Here is a 27,228-nt window from a genome sequence, read left to right as displayed (position 1 = left end):
TCTCGGGTTTGTCCAAAAGTATCTTCAGTTGCTTAAATCTGTGTCAAGCTTGGATCTACAGTAGCACTTAGAGAGTATCTGCTCTGTGAGCCTCTCTTTTCTATTTACAAACATAAATGTTTCTCTGCCCAATAAGAAAAGGGAATTAATATCTGCACAGACCTTTTGTATGTTCCCAGCTGCTACAGTAACACACAGTGAGTCTTGAATGTCCCCATGGACTTCATTAAATGTCTAGACTGATTAGCAGACTTTCTTTCCCAGCTTCTTTGCTTGTTCTGAGATACTCTCCTGACAGCTGCCCTGCATATCTCCATTAAAGAAAAAACAAATCCCTGGGGAGTAACACTTAATGATGTTTCAGAGCAGTCACAACTGCATGGATTCACGTGCATCCCATGCTGGGACAAAAGCCCAACCCACGTGGTCCTCTTGTATGTCCCGCTTGCTTTGGCACTTAAGGGAACGTATGAAACCGCCCTTGTTGGTGCCCTGTGAAGCAAGAAACATCTCTCTTTGTGTGCAGCTCTTAACAAGTGCTGATCACGTGTGCATCCTCCTGTATGGAGGCAGTTGGCAGGAAAACCAAGGTGTATGTATTTTAAGTGACAGAATACTTTAGAGGAGGAAAGACAGGAAAATTATCCTCAGTGTTCTATTGTTGCATAACATGTAGCATGACATGTAGAAAAGGCAGGCGGGACAGACCTCTGTTTCCAGTTATCTACTCGGAGTCACTGACTGTGATGGTGTTTTCTCACACACATAGGTGCCTAGAGAATTGCCACATGTGTGATTCATAAGGTTGACTTTTTAATTTTGCTTTTAGCATATAAGAGTAGATAGCTACTAAAGCATTTGGATAGCAGGGTGACAGTGTAAAACTCAAAGGACAAGCTATTAATGAACATGTTTAAAAATAAGGTCTTAAATTTGTATATTAACATGTAGTTCAGAGCATTCATTTTCAGAAGACGTTCTAACAGCATAGAGAACTTGAAACATTTTTCCTGATTCCAGCCAGAGCTAGACGTGCTCAACACCTGAAAACACATAAAACTCATTCTGTAACTAAATCTGAGCATTATAGCCTCTCTTCAATTCCCCTCCTGTCCCTTTTTTATTTCACAGATACCTAGGGCCTGACTCGACTTTCTTTTGGAAGTTTATTCCAGTATGAACTTAGACCAAGAATTGATCTTGATCTACAGTCAAATTAGGAGTTTTCAAAGTGTCTGCTTGCTCACCCTACTTCAAATTCATTATGTCTCTTTACACCCTCTCTTAGTGTTGTAGACTGTTGCTAAGGCCTCTCTCAAAAGCAGCCAGTTTACTATCCCTGATTTGGCAGTGTTTCAGTGATGGGTGAAGCTATCCACATAAAGTACAGTTTTATTGTGAAGTTTCGGGGCGTTTGGGAAGCCATCTGCTTGCCAAAGCTGTATAAATGCAAAAGCATTATTACAGGGATGTTCAGACAGAAATGTAAAGGGGAGAATTTTCTGTTCAGTAATTCCTGGCTGTTTGTGGTTGCACTTCCATTTCTGTTGAAAAATATGATGCGTATTTAAACATTCTCTATTATCACTGATACAGCTTCTTTCACAACCTTCAGATAAGGTGAACGTGAATAGAAAATGAACCACACAGTACTAGGAGGATAAGATGAACACAGTAATAATTTTCTTCTATCAGATGTGTTTTCATGGGACAGATTTCCTTCTGACACCATGAAAAGGACTCAACAGATTTAATACAAAGCTGACAAGTCAGCAGGACTGTCAGTGGATTCAGCCTACAGAGAAAAAAATTATCTTCTTGCAGGCACCATGCTTCCATGAGGCAGATTGACTTAATGAATACTTGTCTGTGCACTATTGGAATACCTGGCAGCATGCATTTCACCAAGATCTGGCAGGATTATGTAATTACATTTCTGTCAAGTCAGACCAGGCATGATACAGTCTTTATGCTGACTGTGGGAAGATGGATGATACCTGACCCAGCATAAAATCTGCCTGGTGTAACATTTTTAAGCCAATTTAAACCAGCAATGAGTCTGCAAGTATTGGTTCAGTGTTTCTCGCCATGTAGCTACACTGGTGGCTGGTTTTTTGTTTGGTTGGGGTTTTTTTGTCTGATAGTAAGCTTACTACGGAGTTCCTGTCTTGTAGAACTGTGGCTATGGCCCCTGTAGTGGTGGAGTTCAGGTAGGATGGAAGGGGCATAGTAAGATCAAGAAATGCTTAAAAAAAAAAAAAAAAAAACAAAACCAAAACAAAAAAACAAACAAGCTGCTGTTTCGCACCAGGTATCTCACAGCTTGCTGACAGTACTGTGCCACTGCTTTTAGGCATTTATGTCTTTCTTGTGGAATTTTAGTCACTAGGAGCTCCCGTCTCGTCCTTTTAAAGCCAGTATTATCCAGAGAGAGAAAATTCGCTATATCATGGCCCTCTATAGGGTGGAGTTTTATGGCTGTGTCCCTATTTGTTAACTGGTAGGTTGGCTCTATGTGTCTGCAGTGTCAGAAGGAGATGGCATAGTTGGCATAACAAACACTCTCTACCTAGAGAGGGAGCAGCTCTTGGAGATGAAATGAGGGCCTATTCCAGGGAGCTAATGGCTTGATCTGAATTTTTAAATTGAATAAGAGTTTGGAGGTTTAGTCACAGCAATGTCCTGCCTGAAAACCCTTCAAAGTCCAGGGAAGAAGACTTGTTATGGCAAAACAAGCAGGCAGCCCACACTGGAGGGGGAGAATGTGCCAGCAGGGGCAGGTGTGACAGACGGCTGTAAGCAAAGGAGAAGGAAGGTGACATGATGGTCAGGGGAAGAAAATGAGGGGAGGAAGAGAGGGGAAGCGATGCATCCCTTTGAGGACACACAAAACGAGTGGGAAGCAGGGTGGGTGACTGTTGTGAGACCCAGGGAGGGATGGCGCAGTGGAGAGAAGAGGGTGCTGGAAAAGAGTAAGAGATGAAACAGCTGGGACAGGGTAGAAGAACAGTGACTTAGGCAAGTTTCTCTCAAGGTGAGGAGCTGGTGGTGCCAGCAAGGAGAGGATAGAAGGGAAGAGGAAAACAAAGTATTGGATGAGTATTAGATATACCTCCCTGCAGCTCATCCTAAACCAACTTTGTAAAAAGCTGCCATACTCCTTTCTGGAAGTGGCTGCCTTCCAAAGGGATATAGAGACTCCTGTAATGTATATCTAGGTGTGTTGGAAAATGGACAGAAGTCCTTCAGGATGAAAAGATTTCTATGAATGTTACATGCCATAATTTTTAGAGCAGGTCTCAGCTTGCCAATCACTTCTACCTTTGCCTGTACTTAAAGAAATAATCTGTCCTGGAGCTGGTGATTCACAGCACTAAGAGCTACATCTTCCAGCCAGTGCTATGCATTTCTTCCCCCTCAGTACCATAGAACAAATGGAAACATTACACGTGTTTTGGAGACTTAAGGGTTTCCAAAGCAAAGACAAAAGGACTCAAAGCACAGCAAATCTGCCTATGTTCTCAGCTAGGAAAGCTGGGCTGGTGTCAGATTTCTAATGCTGACACTTACATTAACCAGTACCTGGAGTGGCAGGCTGTGGCCTTTTACTTTCATGTTGTTTATTACAAGCCTTTCAGGGTTGGTAGGAGACCTGGAGCCTGACGGGGCTTTTGTTTTGTCAGTGGAAATTGAGTGAAAACTCATTAGACACCTTCAAGTCAGGTGGAGTAAAACTGATGAGAGTGTTTTCCAGAGCAAAGTTTCCTTAAGATAGCCTGTTTAGCTTCTATGTACACACAGCAGAACTTGTCCCCTCTACCCTTTATTTATATCTTTGTCATTTGTGACAGATGGACTGAGTGTTTCCTGGCACTTGGGCCAATCCTCAAAACAGTTCCTAGCCAGATTTTGAGACCTCGGAAGGCATCTGAATATAGGTCAAGTTTTACAGAGAGGTCAGTGCAGAGCAGTGCTGATGCATAGCTTGAATTCCACGGAAGTTTTTTTTACTATAGTGTCCAAACACAAACTGGATTCTCCCATTACAAATAGTTTAAATCTGGGGAGAAATCATGTTTGAAAATGTGGCCCGAAATGGCCAACAGTAACTGATAGCTGCTATCTGTGACCATGAAACACGGCCCTTCTCCATTGTTACTCAGGATACTGAAAGAATACATGATGGGCATAAATAATGCAAACTGAGATACTGACAGGCATGACTATCTTTCCTTGATGAAACAGATACTTAGGACATTTCTAGAGTGCAGGGCAGACAATGAAGTGGACAAACTGAGAAATTGATCTAAAAATCAGCCTTGTTAGATCAACTGTTCAAAATCAGACAAAATTTAAGTACTTGCTATATGTTAACAGGAGTGGGGGAAAAAAAAAAGCACAGCCCTTTCTAACCATGCAACTATTTAATTTCAGTTCTTTTGCATTCGTTTTCTCTCTTCCAGTTCTGGAAATGCAAAACATAGCAATATTTCTAATGCAAATCATGAGGACAGCACCTCCCCCCCTGCACTTCTCACCCTGAACAAAATCATGGTTTAGTCTTCCCAAAACACAAGTATAATTTTGAGATTTTGTTTGCACCCTGTTTTCAAGTCAGAAGTTAGGATTGTGGCACCACATATTTCTATGAATAAAAAACGCTGGAACTGTGCAGATTTTATGGTCATTTTGGCATTGCTTTTAGAGGAAGTGCAGAACTGTGTGACTGTAGGAACTGAGCCTTTCAGTGGAACGGTATGTGTCTGTGAGTCTGTGATAAAATCAGGCAAGTTGGCAGAGTGGCTACTGCACTGCAGTAATGGAGGCGAACTGGAAAGTAAAAACTAACCAGTGCACTTTCACCCTCCCAGGCGGAGCGAAATACAAAATATAAGCAAACATCACCAGTGGGGAGTATTATAGCAAATATTTGAAATGCCTTCCTTTTAGAGGCTTTCAGGATGGATGCTTTCAGTTGTGTATCATGCTGTTGCTAACACACATGACAACTCTTTGGAAAAAATATTTTCTTGTTGCCATTGTACCCTAAACAACACTGCATGGAGTGGGAGAACATCAATTCCCTTGATGTCTGCCTTTCCCTTCCAAGCACAGCTATTTGAGACACGGTCAGTCCGAGAGCTCTGCACTACCTAAGACTGTTGTCCATTATCATTTTTCTTCTCACTGTCAGGCTGGTGAGTGACTAAACATCCCTGGTGCTGATGCTGCTGGTCATCGGGAATCCTTCCTTCCCAGGAGAGACATCAAGGCTAGTGTGTTGTTACCTTGGCTATGGGAAGCCTGGGCTGCACTGCAGCAGAATGGAACTGGGTGGAAGGCTGGAAAAAGGCTGGAATAGCGCGTACTGGAAAGAAAGTTGATGGGGAATGATGCAGTCAGTCCTTACCTCCTGGCTAGGATCTTGTGCTAACCGCTAACATGAGAAAGGGAGGAGGTGACATATACAGGGTGAAGATGAAGTAAGTGTTCAGGATATATTCGGGCAGTATTATCCTGAAACAGGGATCAAAAGCAACTTGGCTAGGGCATCACTGAACTTTGCAGACTTGGATTTGCTTAGCTCAGGGCATGTGCAGGTCGAGACTGATGGTTAGCAGAGCGTGTAAGGCTCAGCCCCCCAGGGATAGCACTGCTAGTGAAGAGCATGAGTTGCTGTTACCAGGTGGCTTAATTAGCATGGCAGGCTGCTCAAGATGAAGAATTACGAGGAAGTCCTAACTCCTGCCCTGGCTCTGCTGTACTTTGTGACCTGACCTGTGGTCCTCCCCTTTGTCCTCATTTATTCAATACAGTCATCCCTTTCTCATCTTCCCTCCCAGCAGGATGTCCTGAGCTTGTTATGTGACACCAGAAGAGTGTTTTGCAAATGGATAGCATCTATATTATTATCAAATCGTCAAAGCAGCCAAAACTTGTGCTGCTTTGGTACAAATACCTCCTCTATGGGCATCTCTGCAGCCTGCTGTTGCCTCATGCTCTGTTTGAAACAACAAAAGAAAGGAGAAGAATACAGAGCAAGGGACAAGCCAATGCGATAATGAGTTCTTTACATGTGGACATAGATCCACGCCCTGGAATGTGAAAAAGACCGGAGAAGAAATGGCTGATCTCCAGGCAAGGATAATACAGAAGCAGTGAAGGGCAGGATGCTTTGGATTGTGACATCCTGGGAACACTTCCCACCAGGCCTGTAAATGAAACCTGTATATCCTAGGGGGTCTACCACACCTGTGACACCATGGGTGCCCACCACAAAGAAGCACATAAGTCACAGGAACTTAGTGACACAAACCACCGCAGGCAGCTCTTTGGCTATGCTTTTTAACAGAGCCTGAGAGCAGCAGCAGCAGCGTCAGTGATGGTGATCTCATTGCATGCTGGGGGGATGTGGACTTCAGCTATGACAGACTGCATCACCCTCAACTGCTTGACAGGCCTAAACTTGCAGGTCCGTGACTGAGAAACTTCATGGGCTGCTGTGTGGGGGGGAAGGTGGTTCTTATGATCATGTAGTGCTGTCCTGGAAGAGAGCCAGCGCAGAGCTCTTTCTCAGGATTACAGAGCATTCCTTGGAGGAAAGCTTGTTACCCATTTGCAAAGCCCTGCTGCTGGCTACACAAGGCTGACTGCTCCTAGCACTAAACTGGCGCTTCTGCACACTGTCTGTCCATTGGGGAAGGGATTGCATTACCTGTCATGTTAGTCTTTCCAACAGCAATGAGGCAGTGAATTTAATTCAGAGTTGAGTTCAGACAGATTAAAAGCTTCAGAACCTGGTCTTGGTCCCCGAATCATTCCTTTAAACCCACTTTCCTCACTCCTAGTCCTTGAAACATGGATGCAGTAACAGGAAGAGCTATTGCCTTAAAATTCAGGGGTATACGGTAGCCCTGATGGATTGCTAAGATTTGATACCATGGTATTCTGCTAAGCTGGCACTGTATAGATTAGCTAATGCTCTTGACGTCTAATGGGAAAGGAGAGAGACTTGTGATGTTCCCAGTGAGAGGAATTTTCTATTTTTAGAAATGCTGCTTGTTCTCATGGGATGGGCAGGCTGGGAAAGCCTGCCGCATTTTTTTGTGTCTTTACTTTTCCCCTCAAATTCATGACAGAAAGTTGCTTTACTATCCACTCCCTTCCTTGACTTTGCATGACAGGTACCCCAGTCTGAGGGTCTTAAACTCTATTACTAGCAAACAAATGGAGGTTGAAGACATCCTCTGTTCCCCAGCAGTTAAGAAACTTCGAAGTGTCTCTTGGGAAACCTCTGTAAGACTCTCTCAGGTCTTGCTTCATTCCCAGTGAAATCCAAGCAGGCTGGGAAGCTATAGAAGGGCAAGAGCGTTTTGTTGTGTCAGCATTTTTAGCACTGTCTTGTTTTCTACCTAGAAACCACATTATTGCTCTACCTGCCTCCAAAACCAACTTGCTAATGAGGGCAGCTGGCTTGTAAGCTTGGTGGCAAGGGCACCAGCCACACCACTTTTTCCTATTTCTCTTCCATGGGAGCCAGGAGGTGAGCACTCCTTTTTAAACACCAGCTTCCTTGAGATAAGCTCAAGCCAATGCCTGGCAGCAGCCCTTCCTAAACACAAGCACCTCAGCACTCTTTTGACTCTTTGCTGCCTGGGCTGGATCCCCTGCAGACAGAAATTGCTGGAGTTCTGCCAGCTTCAACAAAGCTATGTCGATCTAAACCAGATGAGGATCTTGTCCTGTAGCTATTGAAAGGCCATCCAGTGTGGCCCACGTGAGCTGTTTGAGGCTGTGCTACATATAAATGGTGACATAGAGAGATCCCACCTACCCTGTATATTTTTCACTGTTGTGATAAGGTCAGTTGACAGCCAGGTTGTGACAGCCTCCTTGTATGGTTGGAGGTGTAGCAGAGCAAATTCCTGGGATGGTAGGACGAGCAGGAGATGACTGTGTTCCATCTAGAGTTCTCACCTCCCAGCAAAAGGGTGGAGTGACCACACACTGTAGTCACAGGGCTAATGCACAAGCACTTAATCTGAAAAGCTGTCCAGAAAGAACTGACCTCGCATGCTAAGACAGGCCTCCAGTCCTAACAACAGGTACATCATGCAAAACTTTACAAAATCGGGACTCCCCTTTAGCCTTCTCTGCTTATGAGGAACATTTCCCCAGCTGCTCCCAGATGTTTGCAGAGGCATTATTGGCTCAGGTCAAAGTGTACCAGTGACTTTCCTAACAGTGCACAGCTGTGTATCAGCATGTTCTGGTACTGCTGGCATTTACTAGAGTAGCTGCAGGAATGGGACACCAAGGCCCACTGGGAGGCTGATAGAGAAATTTTGCAAAAGGAGGAGCAAGAAGTGCCAGTACATTTTGCAGGAGGATATTTTTAGTACTGAAAATAGCTGGAAAATAGGGAAAATCTTGCAATATATGTCAGGATTTGAACTGGTGAGAAGATTGGGAAAGGGGCTATGGAAACTTTTTGGGGGACTTGAAATGGGTCCATTTTGACTCACAATGTCTTTTTTGTTTTGGTTTGTTTTTTTTCTTTAAGAACAAACATGTTTCCCCCTAAGCAAGTTTTCTTCATGGTGATAGTTCCACAAGAGAACTGGTTGCTTTCAGTGGCATTTTTTGACTGAAAAATGTTTACACCATGTAATATAAATTTTTGTTTATCTTCACTTTTAAACACTTTCTGCTGAAGGGAGGAATGCTTGCACAGCATGTTTTTCAGCTTTCTGATGAAGGCTTGCACATCTTGCTACCTTTTGTAGACTGCCTGGAAGGAATTTATGATTCTGTAGCAGTACAGAGACCCATCTTGGAAAAGCTTAATGTGGGTTTTCAACTGCCTCTAGCTGTCCTTTATAGCTTTATTGACAGTTATTTAGCTAATGTCCCTGTGGTGGAAGATCCCAGTAAAACAAACAAGACCTGGCTCTGTGCAAAGTGGCTGCCCAATTACAAGAGAAAACGAACTTACCGTGAACAATTTCAATACAAAGGCCTGTTATAAAAGTGGGACAGGCACAAGTCATGAGGAATCTTATGGGACAGAACACCAAAATATGGGGAAGACCTCAGCACAAATGTTAAGTTTAAAGTATCAAGATGTTGCCCACTTCAGAGGGTGAGCCTGAGACACTCAGAAGTTCACCAAGAGACTTTCTGCTAATGATCAGATCCATTGAGTGTCCCCAGGATTTCCAGATTCCCCATTGCAATGAGGAACCTGGGTGCCAATGGCTCTTAAGTCCAGTCCAGTCATGCATGAGATTCAGGACACCTGGACAGTGCTAGGTCAACTGGAAAGAAACCAGGTTGATTATCAGGCCTTGCCTATGGCTTATCAATAAGCCAGCGAAAGCAAGCACTTCTTCAAAGCAGATAGCTATTAATTGACTCTTTCTGATGGAAGTCTGTTCCACTGGGAAATACTGGACTGTGACACAGGTACTGCTGACTTTGTCAGCAACCTTCCCTAAAAGCATTTAAATTGTCTATAGCAGATTGCAAATCAAGTACACTGGTAAAGTCATGCTGTATCTCTGAGAGGATCCTACTAGCATTTCTGTGTACAGCTTGAGGTGAAACTTGTATAGAACCCCTTTGGTTTTCACTGCTGTCATTTGGAAGACTTACCTCTGCTAATTCTCTGTTTTTCTCCAGAAAGGATGCCTGGTGTATCAATGACACTGATGCTCTCTAGCACGGGATTAGGTAGCTGGGCACAAACGAACCTGTGTGAAAATAAACGTGTTTAAAATAAAAGCAACAGGTATTTATGATATGCTGAACATCACAGGCAGTATGGGACACGCCAGGTGCTGGTCTCACAAGTCTTCAGTTGGAGTTTGGACCTACTCTTGATTTAAAGAAATGAGAAAGAAAACAGAACTGTGCTCTTTCTCTGATTGTTTTGGTGCTTCTGGAACATGGGTCTCAGTTGTGACCTATGACAGGTTTGCCTATGTGGCCCCCAAATTGTGAATTATTAATGAAAACGTGGAAATACAAATGTTTTCACTTGCTGTTTAGATTTTAGCAAGAAGCGGTATTTGTTTTTCTTAAGTGTTCTCCTGCAGAGTCCTGAATTCAAGTGAACTGAAGTAACTTGTTTAAAAAAAAACCCACAACATAAAAATCATCAATGTTGTAGGATTTCTGTTCTCTTTTAAATCTGCTCTTAAGCAGACAGAAAGTGTGCTATTCTTGCACCACAAACAGCACGAGATCTCAAGAGGTTGCTTAGTCTATCCTCCTGTCTCAAGGCAGGATCAATCAGATGTTTGTCTAAAGTGTTCTTCAAATCCATAACAATGCAGACTCACCAACATTTGCTGGGAGTCTACTCCATTACTCAATTATCCTTACAGCAAAACCTCTTTTTCTTAATGTAATCTAAATCTCCCATGCTACAATGCCTGTCAGTCTCAAACACAGTAGACATGGAAAATGATTTCTTTTTCCTTTTTTGTCGAAATATATACTGTTGTCATCCTGTCTCCTCCCAGTCTTTCCCCTAAAGGAACCAGTTTGGGTTCCCCGACCCCCCCTCCCCATCTCCTTCAGTTCTCTCTAGCTGCCTTTGCAGCTCACTTCTAAATCCCTGAAGACCCTTGCAGCTTCCCTTTGGGTCCTCTCAAACTGCTCCACATATTTCTTCAGGAATGATGTCCCAAGCTGATGTGGTACTCCAGCTGTGACCTTGCCAGTGGTGAACAAAGTGAATGGATTGCTCCTTATCTCTTACATATGACAGGTCCTGTTTACACATCTCAGTAAGATGTTTATTTTTTTAACAGCAGTACGACACTGTTGACTTACATTCAGTTTGTAATTCACTCCTCCTCCCTCGGCAGCTCTATTTCTGTGTAGCTTCTCTTTAGCTAGTCGTTCCCCACCTTGTATCTAGGCAAATCACTGCCTAAGAGTAACTTGTGCTTGTTCTTAGTGGGTTGCGGCTTGTCTATTTCGGTTGCTGGTAACAGCAAAGGACAGTAAACCCCTATCCACTTACGTGACTCCCAGTAGCATTTCATGGATAGCCTTTTTGTGATGGCATTCCAGACAGCTATAAGTATGTGTGTATGTATACATATGCTTATTAATAGGGTGGTGTGACATCCAGGCATAAAAAAACATGTTACTGTGGGAGAAAGCAGAACCACATAAAGCATGGGGGTTGGCACAAGGGCCACTAGATGCAATCAAGGCAGAGTCCTGCAGCGCTCTGAGTGGCTGGTTCTGCTGAAGTCCCTGCAGCTATGAACTCCTCCAGGTCATGCTACAACTTCACCCTCGTTTTTCTACTTGTTTGACTCCAAGAAGATTTTCACGAGCGAATACTCAGGGGTTAAGATGAGTGCCTTCTCTCCTAAGCTGTCACCTATTTCAAACCACATATTACAGCCTCTCTCTCCCACAGCCACAGCTTGGCAGGTGGCAACAGGGAGCACTTCTGAATGTGTAACACCTCATGCAGTATGGGGGGGGCTGGCTTGATTTCCCTGCTGGGTGCCAGGCACAGCAGCAGAGAACAAAAGGCTCAGGAGGTCATGTTATTCCCCTGTCCTGCCAGCCCAGGTTTGCTCTCGCTTGTTATAGCTCTAAGCATGCCTTGTGGTCTAACATTAAATGGCTCAGGCAAGGGGTTTTTCCACCAGTTCCTCTAGGGAAAGTACTCCACAGGAGACTTCAGATATGAGGTCAGAGGCCGGTGTGAGCAAGAGTGTTCTGACTCTGCTGGCAAGGTTGTTAATGCTGCTGCCTTCCTGCTGTCCCAGCAGAACTGCAGGACCTCAGGGAACATGACCTAGTTCTGTCTAGGGCCATATGAAGGGAAGAGTGTGGTGCCAGACTAGACTTTCACTACCTTTACAGGCAGAGCATGGGGGGGAAGGAGGAACCTGCTATCTATGATGTCTTCTGCTGCTGACAACACAAAAGAGGGACTGACTCCACCTTAGCTTCCCAAGAAATACTGGGGGCAGGAGGAATCTTGCAACCAAGCCAATGTGATATGAAAGTAATGGCTGAGATTCCTGATTTTGTTCCAGGCCCTCGGTGCCAAACAAGTCCTTCTGATAACAAGGTGCAACCTGTAATCTCTCTGCTGGGATCCCTTCAGAGCTGGGGTACTGCCAGCAGAGCAAGAGTGAAGAAAACAAGCCTTTCCCTTCAGGTTCTCAGGAACAACCTGGGGCAAGGAGAGGAGGACAAGAGATAGGGTCAGAGCATGGTACTGCAGAGGTGCTATCCTTTCAGCCCTGGGCAGCTTGTCAGCCCTACCTCTGCCCTTAGCGAGGAAGGTATGGGCAGGCGCTCCATCTCCTGGGAATGAAGGGTGGGAGGAGACAGGCTTTGAGCAGCACAATTAACTGCTGTCTCCCAGCCAAATCCTGACTGTACCACTCTTCCCCTGCTTCCTGGAAGGCAGCAGATCCCAATCTCTGCTGGGAAGGGAGTACCAGCTGAGGCTGGATGCTCACTCTTTCTCTTCCTCCAGTTAGCTTACCTGGAGCAGCAAGCTCTGCACCCCACAGGACACAGTGCTGTGGGCTGCTGCCACCTCTCAGCTGAGACTGTCACGGTCTTCCTGAATGCTACTGTGTTGTGCTGCTCTGTTCCTTTCCATTAGTGCCCACAGCCAGTCGTTCATTATCTTTAACCACCCAAGGGTAAAGTGGACTTGCCTATGGCCACTCTCTTATCTCAGCTTAGAGGGGTTGCTCCTGGAGATTACCTCCCTTTAAATTTCCTGCTTACAGCCTCCTAGCTGAGGTTAGTGCTTTAGTAAACACATAACAGCAGCAAGATATGCGCAAGGCAGAGACAGCTCTGCATTGTCACTTGCCAAGAAGCCAGGCCCACAACAGGGGTAAGTGTGGGTGGCTTGTTCCAGTCCAGTAGGTGCACCCTGACTTATATCTGCTATATTTCTGTCCCTCTGAGTCAATTCTTGCATGTGCTTAATTTCCTAATTAGCTGGGTACTACCATCTGCATTTTCAGCACTGTGGTGCTCACACTGCTGAGCTAGTCCCCCTTAGTGCGTCTTCCTCTGCCAGCTTAGAAATTGTTACCCCCCCCCCCCCTTTTTTTTTTTTAGCTGTCATCAGAAAAAGGGTTAATTAGCTGTTGTGGCTACTCCCTGCACTAATAGGGCTGTGCCTATTAGGAAGAGTAGCAGGAGAGTAACAAGAACACAGCATGATACAGTGAACTAGGCTAATGGACGCAGAGACCCCTTGCTGTATTAGGAGCAAACTACATTCAGGACACATCAATCAGTCCAGTTCAGGAGTGTTTGCTGTTTTGCCCTCTGTGCCTGGCTTCCTTACTCCTGATGTTGCTTCTCCTCTGCAGTGGACTGTCTGCTAGCTGTGGCTGTTCTTGGCTATCAGCAGAGCTCCTCTGAATGATGTTCTCTTCATCTACTATCTCTGCACTCCAGACAGGAGGCCTGTTATTTTCTTAGGGCTAAACTACCTTCTTCCTCTGGTGTAGGGAGCAGGCAGTCACCTGACCTAACTGTTGGCCTAACATCTGGCCAGGTGCAGATGTTCTGGGCCCTCTAAAATATTGAAGACATCTCAAAGTCTCTCTGGTGCCAGGACCATGTTGATTTATTTGAACAAAGAGCCTGTGTAGTGATCAGATATTGCCTCCAGAGTCACCCTGAGGCACTGTGAGGTTCACTGCATAGTAGTGACTGTAGCCAGGTCCCTCTTCGCTCATCAAGCTTCTCCCCATGCTTCTCTGCAGGTCGCTTCGCTGTCTCACTGAAGCCTACAGCAGGACTCCTGTGGTCAGTGTTGGTAGGAGATGCTGTACTCTGGATAGACACACTCTAAGCTTGGAAGTTAAAGAGGGAGCCAAAGCCCAGCTTTCCTGGTTGTTTGGCTGAGCAGCTGCCATGTTTGCAGCGTCTCCCACACTGTGTTAGCAGGGAAGGCGCCTATAACGGGCGTAGTCAGACAGTTTGTTCCCATCTGCTTGCTGTAGCACAGTTTGTGCTCATCTAGGATATGGGTGTGTGCTGCTGGCTTCCTGCAAGGCCAAGATCCAAAATTCAGTATGGTTGGGCTAGGTCTAGGGGATGGAAAGGTTACATTCCTCATGTCACAGAGCTACTGTCCAAACCCCCAAAACAGTTTTTTTTTTTTTTTTTTTTTTTACAGGAAAGACAATAGAGCTGTCATCAGTTTGCACCTGAGGTTATATGTATAAGGCACCAGAATGGAGAAAGCCTGGTTCTGTTACAAGGGGGACATTTAAGCAATGTTTAAAAATGCAAGAAAGCAGAAATGTGCATATTGTCCCAGTTCTACTTCTCTACTGACTTCAGTGACTATGTCTGGTTGGACTATTTAATTTCAGGGAACTGAACTGATGGCAGAACAGAAGCAGCTAAGGATATAAAAGCAAGGGAAAGTGAAGTGTAATAAAGACATTTACCTCTAGACTCCTAGAGGATGAGTTTGACCAGCTCTGCTGTGTTTTTTGGTTTGTTTGTTCAAGTAAAATGAAGGTTTGCCCCACTTGAATTTGTTAATCTGCCCTTCAGTGAGTGACTGATGTGCACCCAGTAGGGCTGGAATGGCTTTGTATCAGCTGTGTGGATGGAGGAAAAGAGGAAGAATAGTGTAATGCCTTATCCCTTTAAATTGCTAGCTATACTGCTCATTAGGTTCTAGCTTTATTCTCCAGAGCAACTAAGTTCTTGAGTACTGACCTGTTCAAAAAGGCATTGCCAAAGGCATTGAGTTTCCTGAATGGTTTTTTGGGATCCACCACCAATGCATTTCCAGGAACGATTCCTTCCACATCTCCTTGCATAACTGCTATAAAAGAGTCAGTTGTAGGCTCTGGTCCAATCCTCATCCCTGGGAAATCCTGCTCCAGCAGGTACCTGTAGGCAAAAAGAAAAACAGGGTGTGGGCATAAGACATGAGCTGTCTAAGTCCGAAATGAGTTGTACTGAAGATTGCAGTGTAATTATGAAGCTCAAGAGTATGGGTCCTTTTGAGACTATTTTGAGCACTGTCACTGAATCACTTGATGAATGTCATGGTAGCTTTTCTACTCAGGATCTCCACATTTAAAGTTTTCTTATTCCAGGTGGATTAAGAATTTGAGAAGATTATAGCTGCTGGGAAGAGATTCTCATCATGTTTGATCATTTTGTGTATTTTAATCTTCAAGACATTTGGAAAAGACTGAGCATAGCAAAGTAAAAGCAGCAGTTCACTGCAATTACAGAGTTAATCCCAAAACCTTACTGGCCTTTGGTGCCAATATCAATTACCTCACTGCTGCTCATCTCAGCAGACTCATCCAACTAATGTGCTTAGCCCCCAGTCCAAATCAGTTGCTCAAATGCCAATTTCTCTTGTACTTGACTGCTTAAGTCTCCCTTCTCGTGTGCTTCTGCAATGCAGTTACAGGTCTGCATTACAAACTGCTCAAGCAAATTGAGTCTTAAGCATGTGGGTGGCAGAGTATATCCCGGTATTTGTTATCAAGCAAAAAAAGCACAGTAAGCACAGCATCCTTCATTATTTCCTAAGCTTCTGGCAGCCTCTCTGAAGGTACAGTTTGGCAGATTTCAGGGAAAGGTAGTCACCCATGGGGCTGTAGGCACTTGAATAAGACCCTGGCAGCACATCCTGACTTAATCCTGCAAAATTCAGGGTCGGTCAATGGTATGCATGGGACAGTTCCCTTTGGCTCATGAAGGAGTCAAATGCCATCACTAAGGTCAGGTCTGTGTTTGTGTGCATGGGTGCAGAAAACATCCTGCCTGCTGATTCTGTGCTGAAAACTAAGACCATTACGTTACATCCATGTGGCTTGTAAATGGGAGCTAAAACTGGTCTAGCCCTCAGTATGGGATGGTGTCAGACCACCTGACCTGGTGATAAACTCTGGTTTGTTACATAGGGGAATGTAACAACTGCCAGGTTATAGAAGTTGGTACAATACTGTGTTGCTTGTTGCCAGCAGATAGCTGGCACTTCCTCTTCCATTGCTTTGACCTAATCTTTAGTAGGTAGAAAGTAGAAGTAGAAAGATAAATATAGAATTGCTGTGATTTTAAAAGTAGATTCAGGGGATGGGGAAAAAGGAAATGCGAGAAGAGATGGAGATTTTTCATGATTCAGACCAGTGTGTTTAACAACCAGCACTGGTTGACTCAGGTGAGTCTTATCAGAGAGGGTAAGTTCCTATATGAGGGACTACAGGACCACTGGCATGAAGGCTTGTGATAACTCTTTTTAGATTTCACCATGATCTTAACAGAGGTAATCACCATCCAGTGTTTTAAGAACAACAAAAAAAGTGTGCTTGTTCAGCAGGGCTACTTACTGACCATGTCAGCAAATGCATCTTCAGTTGCTTATGGGCAAGGCCAAATCAACTGGATCTAAAGATTAAAAAAGGAAGGACCTGCCCAGGATACACTGCAAATCACTGCTACTTATCTGGCTTCGTACACATTAATCAGGAGAATGGCTGCAGCAAGAACTCCAGCAATGATATCCAGAATTCCCTTAAGAACTGATCACCTCCCTTATTGGTATTTTAAAGTGTATTTTCTCATATCTTTTATCTAAAGTGATTTCCAAGTCCTGTGCTCACCAGACTGTCACCAGAAGTGACTTCTCTTAATGGGAGCAACTCTGAGATTAAACAGTAGCTGTTTAGCAGTTCCCAAAAAATGGAAGCAATCCAGGAAAAGAACAGCCCTCTGACCTCATGTACTAGGGTGGATATATCCTACCTGCCTAAAGCCTATGCAGGGGTTCCTCAAACTTTTCTACAAAAGTGGGTCATTGCTGAACAGAATCAGACTGCAGTTAGTGCCGGTGTGTGCCACCTCCCTGACTGGTGATCACAGTACACCTTCCTGGCAGCTACAGTAACATCTCTCTAGCTTGAAGCAGCTGAGAACAAGGAGAAGCTACTTTTCTCTCACCAAGGACTCCGTAGACTATCATATGAATGTTCTTGGCTCCATTCCCTGGAAAACTCTTTACACCGAAACAACCATTTGCTAGGTTAGAAGCCACTTGGCCAGACTTGGGGAACTAGGCTCAGAACTCCTGGATGGCAATGCAAAAGTGTTAGCCCCTGATGGACATCATTGCAGTGTTAGTCACTGCTATTGGCTTTCCTCTGCTCCTACTTTGCTTTTTGTCTGACATAGTATTTTTTGAATGATGTACAGATGTGTATTCACTGAATCCACAGAAAGAAATCTTTGAGTTCTCCCCTTGCAAATACTAGAGGGAGAAGAAACAGCTAGTGATAACAATTGTCAAATGCAAGAAGTGAAGTGCTTTTTGAGGAACACCCCTTACTCCCAATGCCAGGTCACAGCCTTGCTGTAACAATAACCTGCTTGTTTTTTATGGGTTTGAGATGCACATGTAATAAAATAGCTTTTGAGCAACAGGAAAAAAAAAGAGCCTGGGGGGTTGGTTTGTCATTTACAGACAAAGCTTCCAAGAAAGCCTAAGCAAGAGTCCTACATATAATAGCAACACTCCTCCAGCCAGGCTGCTCAAAAGAATTTTATCACACCTCCATTCAGCTAATGTTTCAAAGCATTTCTGTATTTCTTGTATAAGACTTGAAAACAAAATTAAAAAATTCCAACAAAAGCACTCTCATATAGAAGTAGCTACAAGAGAATGTTAATTGCCTTAATGTGCAACAAGTGATGTGAAATCAGAGAGAGAAAAACTTGCACTGCCTACTATCACAGCATCTATTTTAAGTAAGGCATCTCTGGGAGATTTGGGTACATTGTGCAGTAGGGTGTCTGCAGCACAAGAATCTCATTGTACACAGGACAAATACAAGGGGATTTATTGATACTGTCTGATGGGGGGAAGGCACTTCTGCTAGGCAGTGACACAGGCTGCCTCTGCTACAGAAGCAAGCTAGAGAACACATGCAATTGTCACATTTGTGGGGATTTCTGGGAGGGAAGAGCAAACAATAGCTGTGGAAAACACCGACTGACAGTAAGCAATTTCCCCTACCAGGGCAGCATACCTTTCTCCAAGCTGCTGAACACCTTCAAGGGCCTGGGGGAGTGACCTCCAGCCAGGCTGGAGGAAGAGTGCTAGCCAAGAGGTGAATGCTTTTTTTAATGGCAAATCTGCTTTTAGGAGAACTGTGTGGACTTGGTATGTGGCTGGGAACATCAAGCTGTTTGCCCCATTTCAGGCCTGTCCCTGCTCCTGGTGAGGCAAAGGAAAACAGCAGAAAAGCTGCATTAGTGCCAGGCTAGCTTGAGGTGGCCTTTCCTAGGCAGGTTTGGAGCAGTGTAGGAGCCAGGCAAGGAGATCCCAGGCTCTTCGGGGAGGAGTGCCGCAGGATGTGGGGGCAGGGGCTGTTTTCTCGTGATGAGTCATGCAGGAGCCCTGCAGGATGCTGCTCTGTGTGGCAACAGAGGTGATGCAGAGCAGGAGGAAATGGTGACAACTGCCTGGTGCAGGCAGAGATGAAAGGTTCAGGGTCACACCAGAGCTCTGCGTGTAGCCTGTGACAAACAGTCTGGAGAGGCCAGGACGTGTAAATGATTAGCTGTAGGAGGAAGGGGTGGCTACACCAGAAAAGCAAGCCATGTTGACAGTTAGTAGGGCTCTGGCAGGCCTGTTTATTTTATTAGCAGGATGGCTGGACAGAAGCCAGGATTATTTTTAGAAAAGACCACAGAATCTAAGTTAATTAGGAGAATAATGTTCTGTCCTGCACTCCCACCCTCTTACAGGAAACATAAAAAGCAATAACATTGCAGAGGCAGGCTCCAGCGGCATCCTGCTGTGGCTGTCAGATATTCCCAGGTAGAGGTGTTGCCTTGCCCTTGCCATCACAGCCTTTCAGACCCCAGCCCTGTGGAAACATCCTCAGCCAAATGTATGCTGAGGAGAGAAATGGGAAGAAGCAAAAAGAAAAAAGATACAGCAGGAAGCAGGAATGGAAAAGCTGCAGTTAGCAACACTACATCTTTCACATAGCAAAATACAGCTCAGTTCTGTGTCCCTGAAAGCAGGGGAAAGAACAGCCTGGTTCCACTAAAAACAAGCCAGTGCTCTGGTCTCGCTACGCTGGCTTTGACCCACACAACTCGCCTCCCTCTTCCCCGCCTCAGCCTCTAGGAATGTTTCTCATTGCTGACCTTGACTGCCTTCTCCCTGCTATCGGCTCCTGACAATGAAGCAGCCTCACTGCAAGATGCTGCAGCTTAGGTGCTTTAGAGCCCCGCATTTCTTCCTTGCTTCACCTCAGATTCCCCAAGAACAAGGAAAGATGTTTAGGAGACAAACCCACCTCAGGCAGCTGACTAAGGTCCTTTGTCCTTTTTTTTTTTTTTTTTTTTAAATGGTGTACTGGGAGCCAGGTGAACTGGGACTGGGTTAATTCCACATGATCATTTAATGGCACTAAGTCATCTCCCTAAATTACATGGCAGTACAAGCAGGATATGGTGTAAAAGTGGAGTAGATGCATAGGGATAACACTAATTATCCCCCATCCTGACAAGATTATGGAAGAGATGTCCAGAGGCTGTTTCTTGCTTCATTCTAATACCAAGACATAATGGTTGTTTCCCCTCCCACTTCCTCCCCCATTCCTCTTTAACTCCTCCCTGCTCTCAGTTTTAGCTCCCACTCGCCTTCCCACAATAACTCTGGATGCTAATCTGGTGCTTATCCCAGCTCTCTAATGACCAGTGCCTGCAAACTCACACTAGAAGCCTATCACAAGCAACACTCACTTTTCTGGCACCTCCTGCCATTGTTTGCTTGGGATCATACTGGAGTACTAGACCCTCACACTCCTCCTACTATAAAGAGGCCCTAGGTTCTCCAACAGTTCTCAGCTTTCACCTTCTTATGCACTATTTTACACAATGAAAACTCCATCTTCCTGAAAGGCCGCCTCCAGTCTGTTTTGCTCTCTGTGAAGCAGAAGCTCCTGGTCACTTCTGTTTGACCATAATCCCCAGGTAGGCTCATCCCAGCCTACATCCCATCCCAGCACAGCACAGACAAGGCTGGGAGATGAGGACAGGCATGAATGAAACACACTGGTTGAAGAGAGGCTCAGATCAGCTTGCTGACAGCAGAGCAAAGGAGTTGCTGCCATCCCACAGAAACAAAGACTCAATCTTCTCCTTTTGCCTGGAACATGCTTTAGATGCCCAAACTTCTTGCAAAAGAAGCTCAGACTTTCAGAAAGAGGACTTTACTGAACAGAGAGGCAAAAGTGGGAAGTCTTTACTAACAACAGTATGCAGGTGAGACTGCAGGGAAAAGCTGATGCTGGCAATCCAGAGAGAAGTGTTAGGAAGAGATGCTCTAGTTACACAGCCAGAAACCTCAGGAAAGGATATTCAGCAGCCTCCTCATGTTCAGGGGAAGTTCTGCTCTGAGGTACCAGTAACCCAGAGGACAGAAAGTCTTTCAAATAGGTTTTGTACCAAGTCACAGAACAAAGACCTAGGGTGGAACCAGACAACTATGTTACCCAAGCCAGCCTCTCTGCTTTTCAGAAGAGCAAATCCCTTTCCAACTACATGCCAAATGCTTCTTAGGGTCATTCATGCCCCTTCACCATCTACTTGACCTGCTCACATGAGAAAAGCCTTCTCACTCAAACTTCGTTTGCCAGGTGCATGACAAGGTAGCAGAAATGCATTCTGTTCTTGGCTCCTGACTGGGGCATTAAGTACAAGGTATATTACAGCACATAAGAAAAAACCTGCATTTCTCAAGGTCATTTCTGAAGAAGTACAGTCAATCTGATTCACCTCTCTCTACTCTCCACAGCTCCCTCCTCCACAAAGAAATACTGGCAGAACAAAGGTCTGGCTGCTTGTGGCTTGTGTCCAGATTTACACTGGGGTAATTCCACAGATTTCAACATAGCCACACCAGAAAAAGGCTGGAATTTAACGCTAAGCTTATGAATCACATAGGAAACACAGACAGCACAGCTTCAGCTATGATCCCAAGAGAAAGGCTGCTGCAAGTTGAACTAGCAGTGTGGCCAGAGATCCCTGCAATCAAGTCCAGCTGGAACAGTTTAACCCTCTCTTTGAGACTTTCACATCAAACCTGCTGCTGGCAGCTGCCCTTTCTTTACAGTTTGGAACAAGCTCGCTCCTCCCAGCATCTCAGCAGAGGAAGACACAGTTAAATCAGGGCTTACTTTTGGAACCCTGAAGATGGGCAGGTCTCCCTTGTGCACACACACCCAAGCAGACATGCTTCTCAAACTAGGCTCCGAGCGTTGCCTCTGGGTACAGTGCAGAGAAAGACAGACACAAGCGTGAGACACAGACCATTATAAACCCAAGCACCCGCTTGAAGGTTCCCTAGGCTGTAGGTTGCCCTACCACCCAAAAGCTACATCAAGTTGAAAAGAACGCCTATTGGAGGGGCTACCCTGACCTGAGCAGTCACGGGGATACCCTGCGTGAGGCTTCCATCAGCCTTTGCACTTTGAACGGCCAAGGGGGCCCCGAGTGACTCACATCTCCATGCTAATAATGCCCTGCCCGCACTCCTCAGCCCTGCCCTGGGCTACTTTTTGCCACGTCGGTGTTTAAGAGGAGATCTCGCTCTGTCCTTGCAAAGAAACTCTGTCAGAGTTTGAATGGAGGTGGCTTTTCAATTGAAAGCTGTTGATGGGCACCGGGGCACAGGAGGGGGAACAGAAGGGGGATCGAGGCGTAGCACGGGTAGCAGGGACCCCCTCCGCCCCCTCACAGCCCACGGGCATCGAGGGCGCGGGCACACCCGCGAGGGAGGAAGGCAAGCAGCCAGGTTTTACCTGATGAAGGTGGTCTTCCCAGTGGAGTACTGCCCCACGAGGAGCACCATGGGCTTGTTGTCGAAGTCGGCATCCTCCAGCGCCGGCGAGTGGAACTCGTGGAACTTGTAGTGCTCTTCCAAAGGCAGCAGCTTGGTTTTGTAGAGCTTTTTCAGGCCCTCGCTGACCGTCTGAAACACCTCGGGGTCTTTCCTCCGGCGGTCGTCGGTGCCCAGCCAGCTGAACATCTTGGGGCCGCCTGAAGCCAGCTCTGCGGGGACCACCGAGGCTGGGCGGGGGGCGGCGGCAGGGGAGGAGCCGCTGGCTGGCTGGCTGGCTAGCTAGCTGCCGGCGCGGGCTACCCCCGCATGCCCCCCTCAGGCCGAGCCCCGGGGGACGGCCTGGAAGGCCTCGCTCCCCTCCAGCGCCCACCCGCCGCGGGCCGCCGCCGCTTAACGCGAGCCGCCCCGGCGGTTTCAGTCAGAAAACGGTCCCCGCGGGAGGCTACAAAAAGCCGCTTACTCCTCGCAGCCTCGGCTGAGCGGCGGCCGGTGGACGCCGCCTCCCTTCACGCCGCCGGCTCCCGGCGTGGGCATGCCGCGGAGGCAGGGCGGGAGGGGCGGGCGGCGGCAGCGCCCTCCGAGCGCGGCGGGCGGTGTTTAAGGGCGGCCCTCCAGGAAATGGGACGGCGGCGGAAGTCGGCTGTTCCTGGCAGGCGCCGCCCGTTCTCCTCGGTGGGTGAAGCCGCGCCGGGCGGCGCCATGTTGAGGCGGGGCGCGACGCGGAGGAACGGCGCGGGGGCGGCACAGCGCCCCCTGGGGGCCGCGGCGGGGATTTGCAGTCCGGCCGCCATTTTATTCCCCTTCTCACCTCACTTTGAAATAAACCCCTGCGTGTGAAAATTTGACAGGGAGTCGGCAGTTTCTGAACGCAGCCACCCCGAGCTGGGCTCCCAGCCCTTCCCCAGGCCAACGATCGGCTGCACCGCCGCTGCCCCTCGCTTCCTGGGGGCTGACAGAGACAAGGCTGGCTGTGCCTAGAAGAGCATTTAAGCAGACGAGATGGGCAAATGAGCTGTTGTCTCCACTCCTTTATTCCTCCAGGAGTTAGAGCTGACAGGACAGCTGCTGAGTGAAGGCTGCAGCGCTCAGGCCGAAGCCTGCACAGGTTTTTCAGGGGCGGCCATCAGCTGTAACGTCCTGCTGCCGGGGTTGCCTCATCTCCGCTGAGCAGCTGGGGCAGAGCAGGGAATTCTTCCTAAAATACCTCCAAACAGCTTTTTCATTTGAGTTGATCCAGCAGGGTCTGAGGGGTGTGGCAAGAGGCAGTTTTGGAAGTGGTCCCACTGTGTGGTAGGCGCCTGCCCTGTCCCAGCCCATTTGAGGACAGGAGGAGCCCGGGCCTTGCATCAAGTGATGGTGATGGTGCATTAAAAGTGCTTGTTTTTCACAGGGGGATGGGACACCCAGAGACACGTGTGGCCCTGTGTGCCCGGACAATGATCCAGGTCCCTTTCTATGCATGGAGGAGCCCTTTTCCTGGCTGTTCCCGTTGCGTGATCCCATTGCACTTGTGTGCTCTGTGGCATGGCCTGACCCGTGAGGTGCAAGTGATTACTCCAGGGACCAGTTTTCTTTTTCTGGAGAAAAATAGTAAGCTGACTCTATTTTCTGAAGGTCAGGCTTCTCTGCTTTGCTGCCAATGCCTAAAGCTAGTCTGAAAGTGGAATTAAAGTTTTGAATCTTCCTCAAGGCTAATTTCCCTCGTTTCTTTAGTTTTATAAATAGAGACTCTTGGCTTTAAGAATTTGGTGACTCCTTTCTAGTGAAAACTCCTGAAAATGAAAGGCCCTGTAGAAATTAACATATTTTGGCAAGAATTCCTCATATTGTAGGAAAAAAAAATCACTTTAATCTTCCAGAGAGTTCTGCTGTTTAAAGGCTATGCTCCTCCGATGTCATTCTGGTATTTCTACGGCTATATATGGAGTCTCTTTGGTGCTTACTTGTGATATCCTCAGAGCTGAGTAAAGGTCAGGCCAGGAAGCCTTTGATTGTAAATCTCCCCAGGCCACCTTGATGCCCTTCCTGAAAGCAATGAATGGGGGAGGAAAGCAAGGTTTCTGTTGTGCAAGCTGCAGGAGTTAACTGCTACAGGTATGGCAGAAGCATGCTTGTCCCACATTACAAGAAGAGCATAGATATTAATCATTAAGTTGGGCTAATCAAAAATATGCATACCTGATGGCCAAACAGCCGAAATTGTTTCCTCGCCTTGTCTGAAGAAAGTCCCTTTCCTTTGGATTCTTTATCACTGGAGCAGATCACAACCAAACTTGGCAGTTTCTATAGACTTTCTTTAGGTCACTCACAAACGTTGCACAATTTTATTTATTTTTCAGTCTGTTTTCTTAGCTATTTCTCTCTGGAAGGCTGACTTCCTCAAGGACTCTCTTTACCTTGAAGTACAGAGATTGTCAAAAACAAAGGGAAGTAAAATTAGGAAAGGAAGTTTAGAGTATAATTAGGCTTTTCTTTTTCCCAGCATCCAAACTGAAAATTTTACTCTGTATTCATTGTTTATTCCTTTTCATTTCATAAACAGGGATGTTTTAATGGATCATTTTCTGTTGGACAGATTGGTCTCATGGTGCAATTTTTAGGCAATATTTTTAAATAATTCACATTTTTTAAATTTTGAAAACAGAAAAAGAACAAAACTATTTAAATATTTTTTTCCAAACAATGATTTCCCACTTAAAATGTCATTGTGGGAAGAAGGGCTTTTTTTCTTGGAAGTTTCCGAGCTGTTCAAATGCAAAAGCACTCTCTTGAATGTCCTGCACAAAAACTACTGTACTGCAGTGCTCGGGACATACCCATATCTGATACTGATGGGGGTCTGCTATTGCCCTCTACTATAGAATTTGTCTTTTTCTTTCAAGCCGTGACGAATTAAGCTTTTAGCTCTGTAGCGTCTAGCGTCTCAGTTTTGTCCCTGCTGTTGATAGCATGGGAGGCAGTCACTGAGCTGGGTGCTTGCCTTGACCAGGAGAGAGAGACTTTGCCAGAGAAGATTCGCTTCCACTTTGCCTCAAGTGAATGGGGCTGGACTGTCACATGGTATTTGCATTCAAAATGAAACCTAATTTTGGGGGGCCAAACACAAGGTTGTATAACTGAAACTAGTTTCATGTGAAATCAAGTCACGGTGACGTGTGTGTTTGCTTATCTGCTGCCTTAGGTTGGACAGGTTTACTTCCTACAAAAGATCATATGAGGTTGGGGACATTAGCAAGTCACCGAGTTTGAAAAGAGGTGGTGACTCAGTCAGTACCATAACATTTTGACAGTTTGAAAAAGCTTGTGGGAGCAGTGTAGTTCAGTAAAATTCACTTCCTGCCAGTGCAGTTACTGTCACTGTTTGTTCATTACCAAGTAGGAAACCCAAATAGACAGTGTCAAAAGTTCAGGTAGTGATGGGTTCAGCTGGGAATAGCAGGGTTTCTGGGAAAGGGGTAAGGGGAGAGGAAGGGTCAGCAGACCCCCAGAATTAAACCACATCTATTAATTGGGTAACTAAGGGAAGGAGAGTTTCCTCTGGTTCAGATAGACCAAACTTCTCAACTGCCTGCTGTTACCACGTGGCCTAGGAATAAAATCGTCTACAGTGTAGGCCATCCTTTTCCTCACTCATTGCTCTACTTTTACAACTCAGAAAGCTGCTGCCTTCCTCTCCTGCCCACACTGCTCCTTCATATTCCTCTGAAATATTTCCCATTATGTTTCTCCTACCATTGTTCTCAGATGGCTTGGTACGCACATGCTGTCCTTTCCCCTGCCCTCTCCATGCTGCCCTTACCCCCACATTGCCTGGGGTGGAACAAGGTGCTGGTACCCAGAAGTGCCACCAGAAATGGAGAATGTAGGGTTGGATAACGTGTATACAGTGACTGGGAAGCATGCTTGCCTCCAGACAGAGTTCACTCCTTAAAACTGTATGGCAGGGAAAGCCTGTTTTATTGCACATAGGGGACCTGACCCATATGATATCTGTAATAGTGCTGGAAAGAAAAATCCTCTGAGCCCTTAACCGTTCTTGCAGTGCAGAAGCTTGGAGGTTTCTCCTATAAATCCTGGATGGTTTTGATTGTCTCTGTTACAGGACGTATACTTCCCTCAAACTTACATAAATGTTCTTTTTAGAAATTGTTCTGATTAGTGATTGACAAAGTGTAGAGACTCATGTCTGTTCTGAGAAAATGCGAGGATCCTTGAAGGTATTTCCTTTGTGAACTTTTTCTTATCTGAAAGCAGAAATTCTGTTGAAATGTATTCAGACACAGTTGAATGCATCTTCCTGTTCTACCTTGTCAGTGATATGTAGAGAGATGTGGACTTTTGTGCTTTGAATAAGCCAATGGCTAACTAAACAAGGAAGCTGCTGTCCCTACTGAAGCGATGGGTGAGTCAAACGGTAGTCTGCATGATGGGCTGGCCTGTTCTTTCACGTCTTCTGTGGTATATTTTGTATTGGACTTTTCAGAAATTTTCTGGCATTACTCAGTATGCTTTTTTTCCCCGCCTCCTGCTTTTACCACAGTGCTTGATAGGTGAGGACCAGCTCTCAGGGTTACGTAGGCAAGACATATATATACAAGCATGCATACATGCATGCATACAAATACACACGTAGGTAGAGATAACATATATACTATTTATAAGGAGCAGGCATCACTGCCAGAGGAACACTTATCCTTCGCTGTGAGGACACACCTGGAGAAGGTAGGACATCAAATGCCAAGTGTTATATAGAGGGATTTGGTGCTGGCGTTCAGGAATCATCTGTGGCCAGTACAGAGTTAGGATTTTCTAGGGGTTTGAAAGACATAAAACTGTCACCACTCCTTGGAGGCATGGTGCTGAGATGAAACTGTCCTCTAGGATCAAATGGGTATATTAGTTACATGACACTGCTGTCCGTGCTGCATGCAGCAGCTGCTGCTGTACTTTTCTCTGGAAGTGTTGAAGGGAAAGGCAAAGAGTTCATATCAGCCAACATGAGAAGAATGGGTGTGATGTAAAGCAACTAGATGAGCTGTGTCAGCTGCCCCGCATGTACAGCTCTAAAGCATCTGCCTGCCAAATGGTTGGGAACGCAGGCTGGTGTTTTAGCTAACCCAGATTTTGTGCACCCTTGTTCTCTTAGTTTTGCTGTTTAGGGGTGGTTTAGCTGGTACTTGATTGGAAGGTATTTTGCAGACACCAAAATACTTTAACGGGAGTTGGGGGCAGTCAGAATTTCTAATGATTAGAATGATTATGAATAGGAAGTTGTGGTGCTAAAGGACAGACCTTGAGTAAACAGGATTTTCATATTTCCA

The 27,228-nt window shown here is 45.9% G+C and overlaps 1 protein-coding gene across 1 annotated transcript in view; it reads right to left on the bottom strand.

Moving 5' to 3' along the window:
* Positions 1–22,473, bottom strand: part of EHD3 (EH domain containing 3) — a 30,284-nt gene extending 7,811 nt beyond the window's left edge. The window contains exons 1-3 of the mRNA XM_082481819.1: positions 21,867–22,473; positions 14,749–14,925; positions 9,655–9,752 (exon numbers count right to left, since the gene is read on the bottom strand). Coding sequence (XP_082337945.1) covers positions 9,655–9,752; positions 14,749–14,925; positions 21,867–22,093 — 502 coding nt within the window. The 5' untranslated portion in view covers positions 22,094–22,473. The remainder of the gene's footprint in view (positions 1–9,654; positions 9,753–14,748; positions 14,926–21,866) is intronic.
* Between the last annotated feature and the right edge of the window lie 4,755 nt (positions 22,474–27,228).

The sequence above is a fragment of the Vanellus vanellus genome, assembly GCF_965231255.1.
Source record: "Vanellus vanellus genome assembly, chromosome: 3".
Lineage (NCBI taxonomy): Eukaryota > Metazoa > Chordata > Aves > Charadriiformes > Charadriidae > Vanellus > Vanellus vanellus.
The sequence above is the reverse complement of the archived record's forward strand: the minus strand, read 5'-3'. Positions and strand labels throughout refer to the sequence as shown.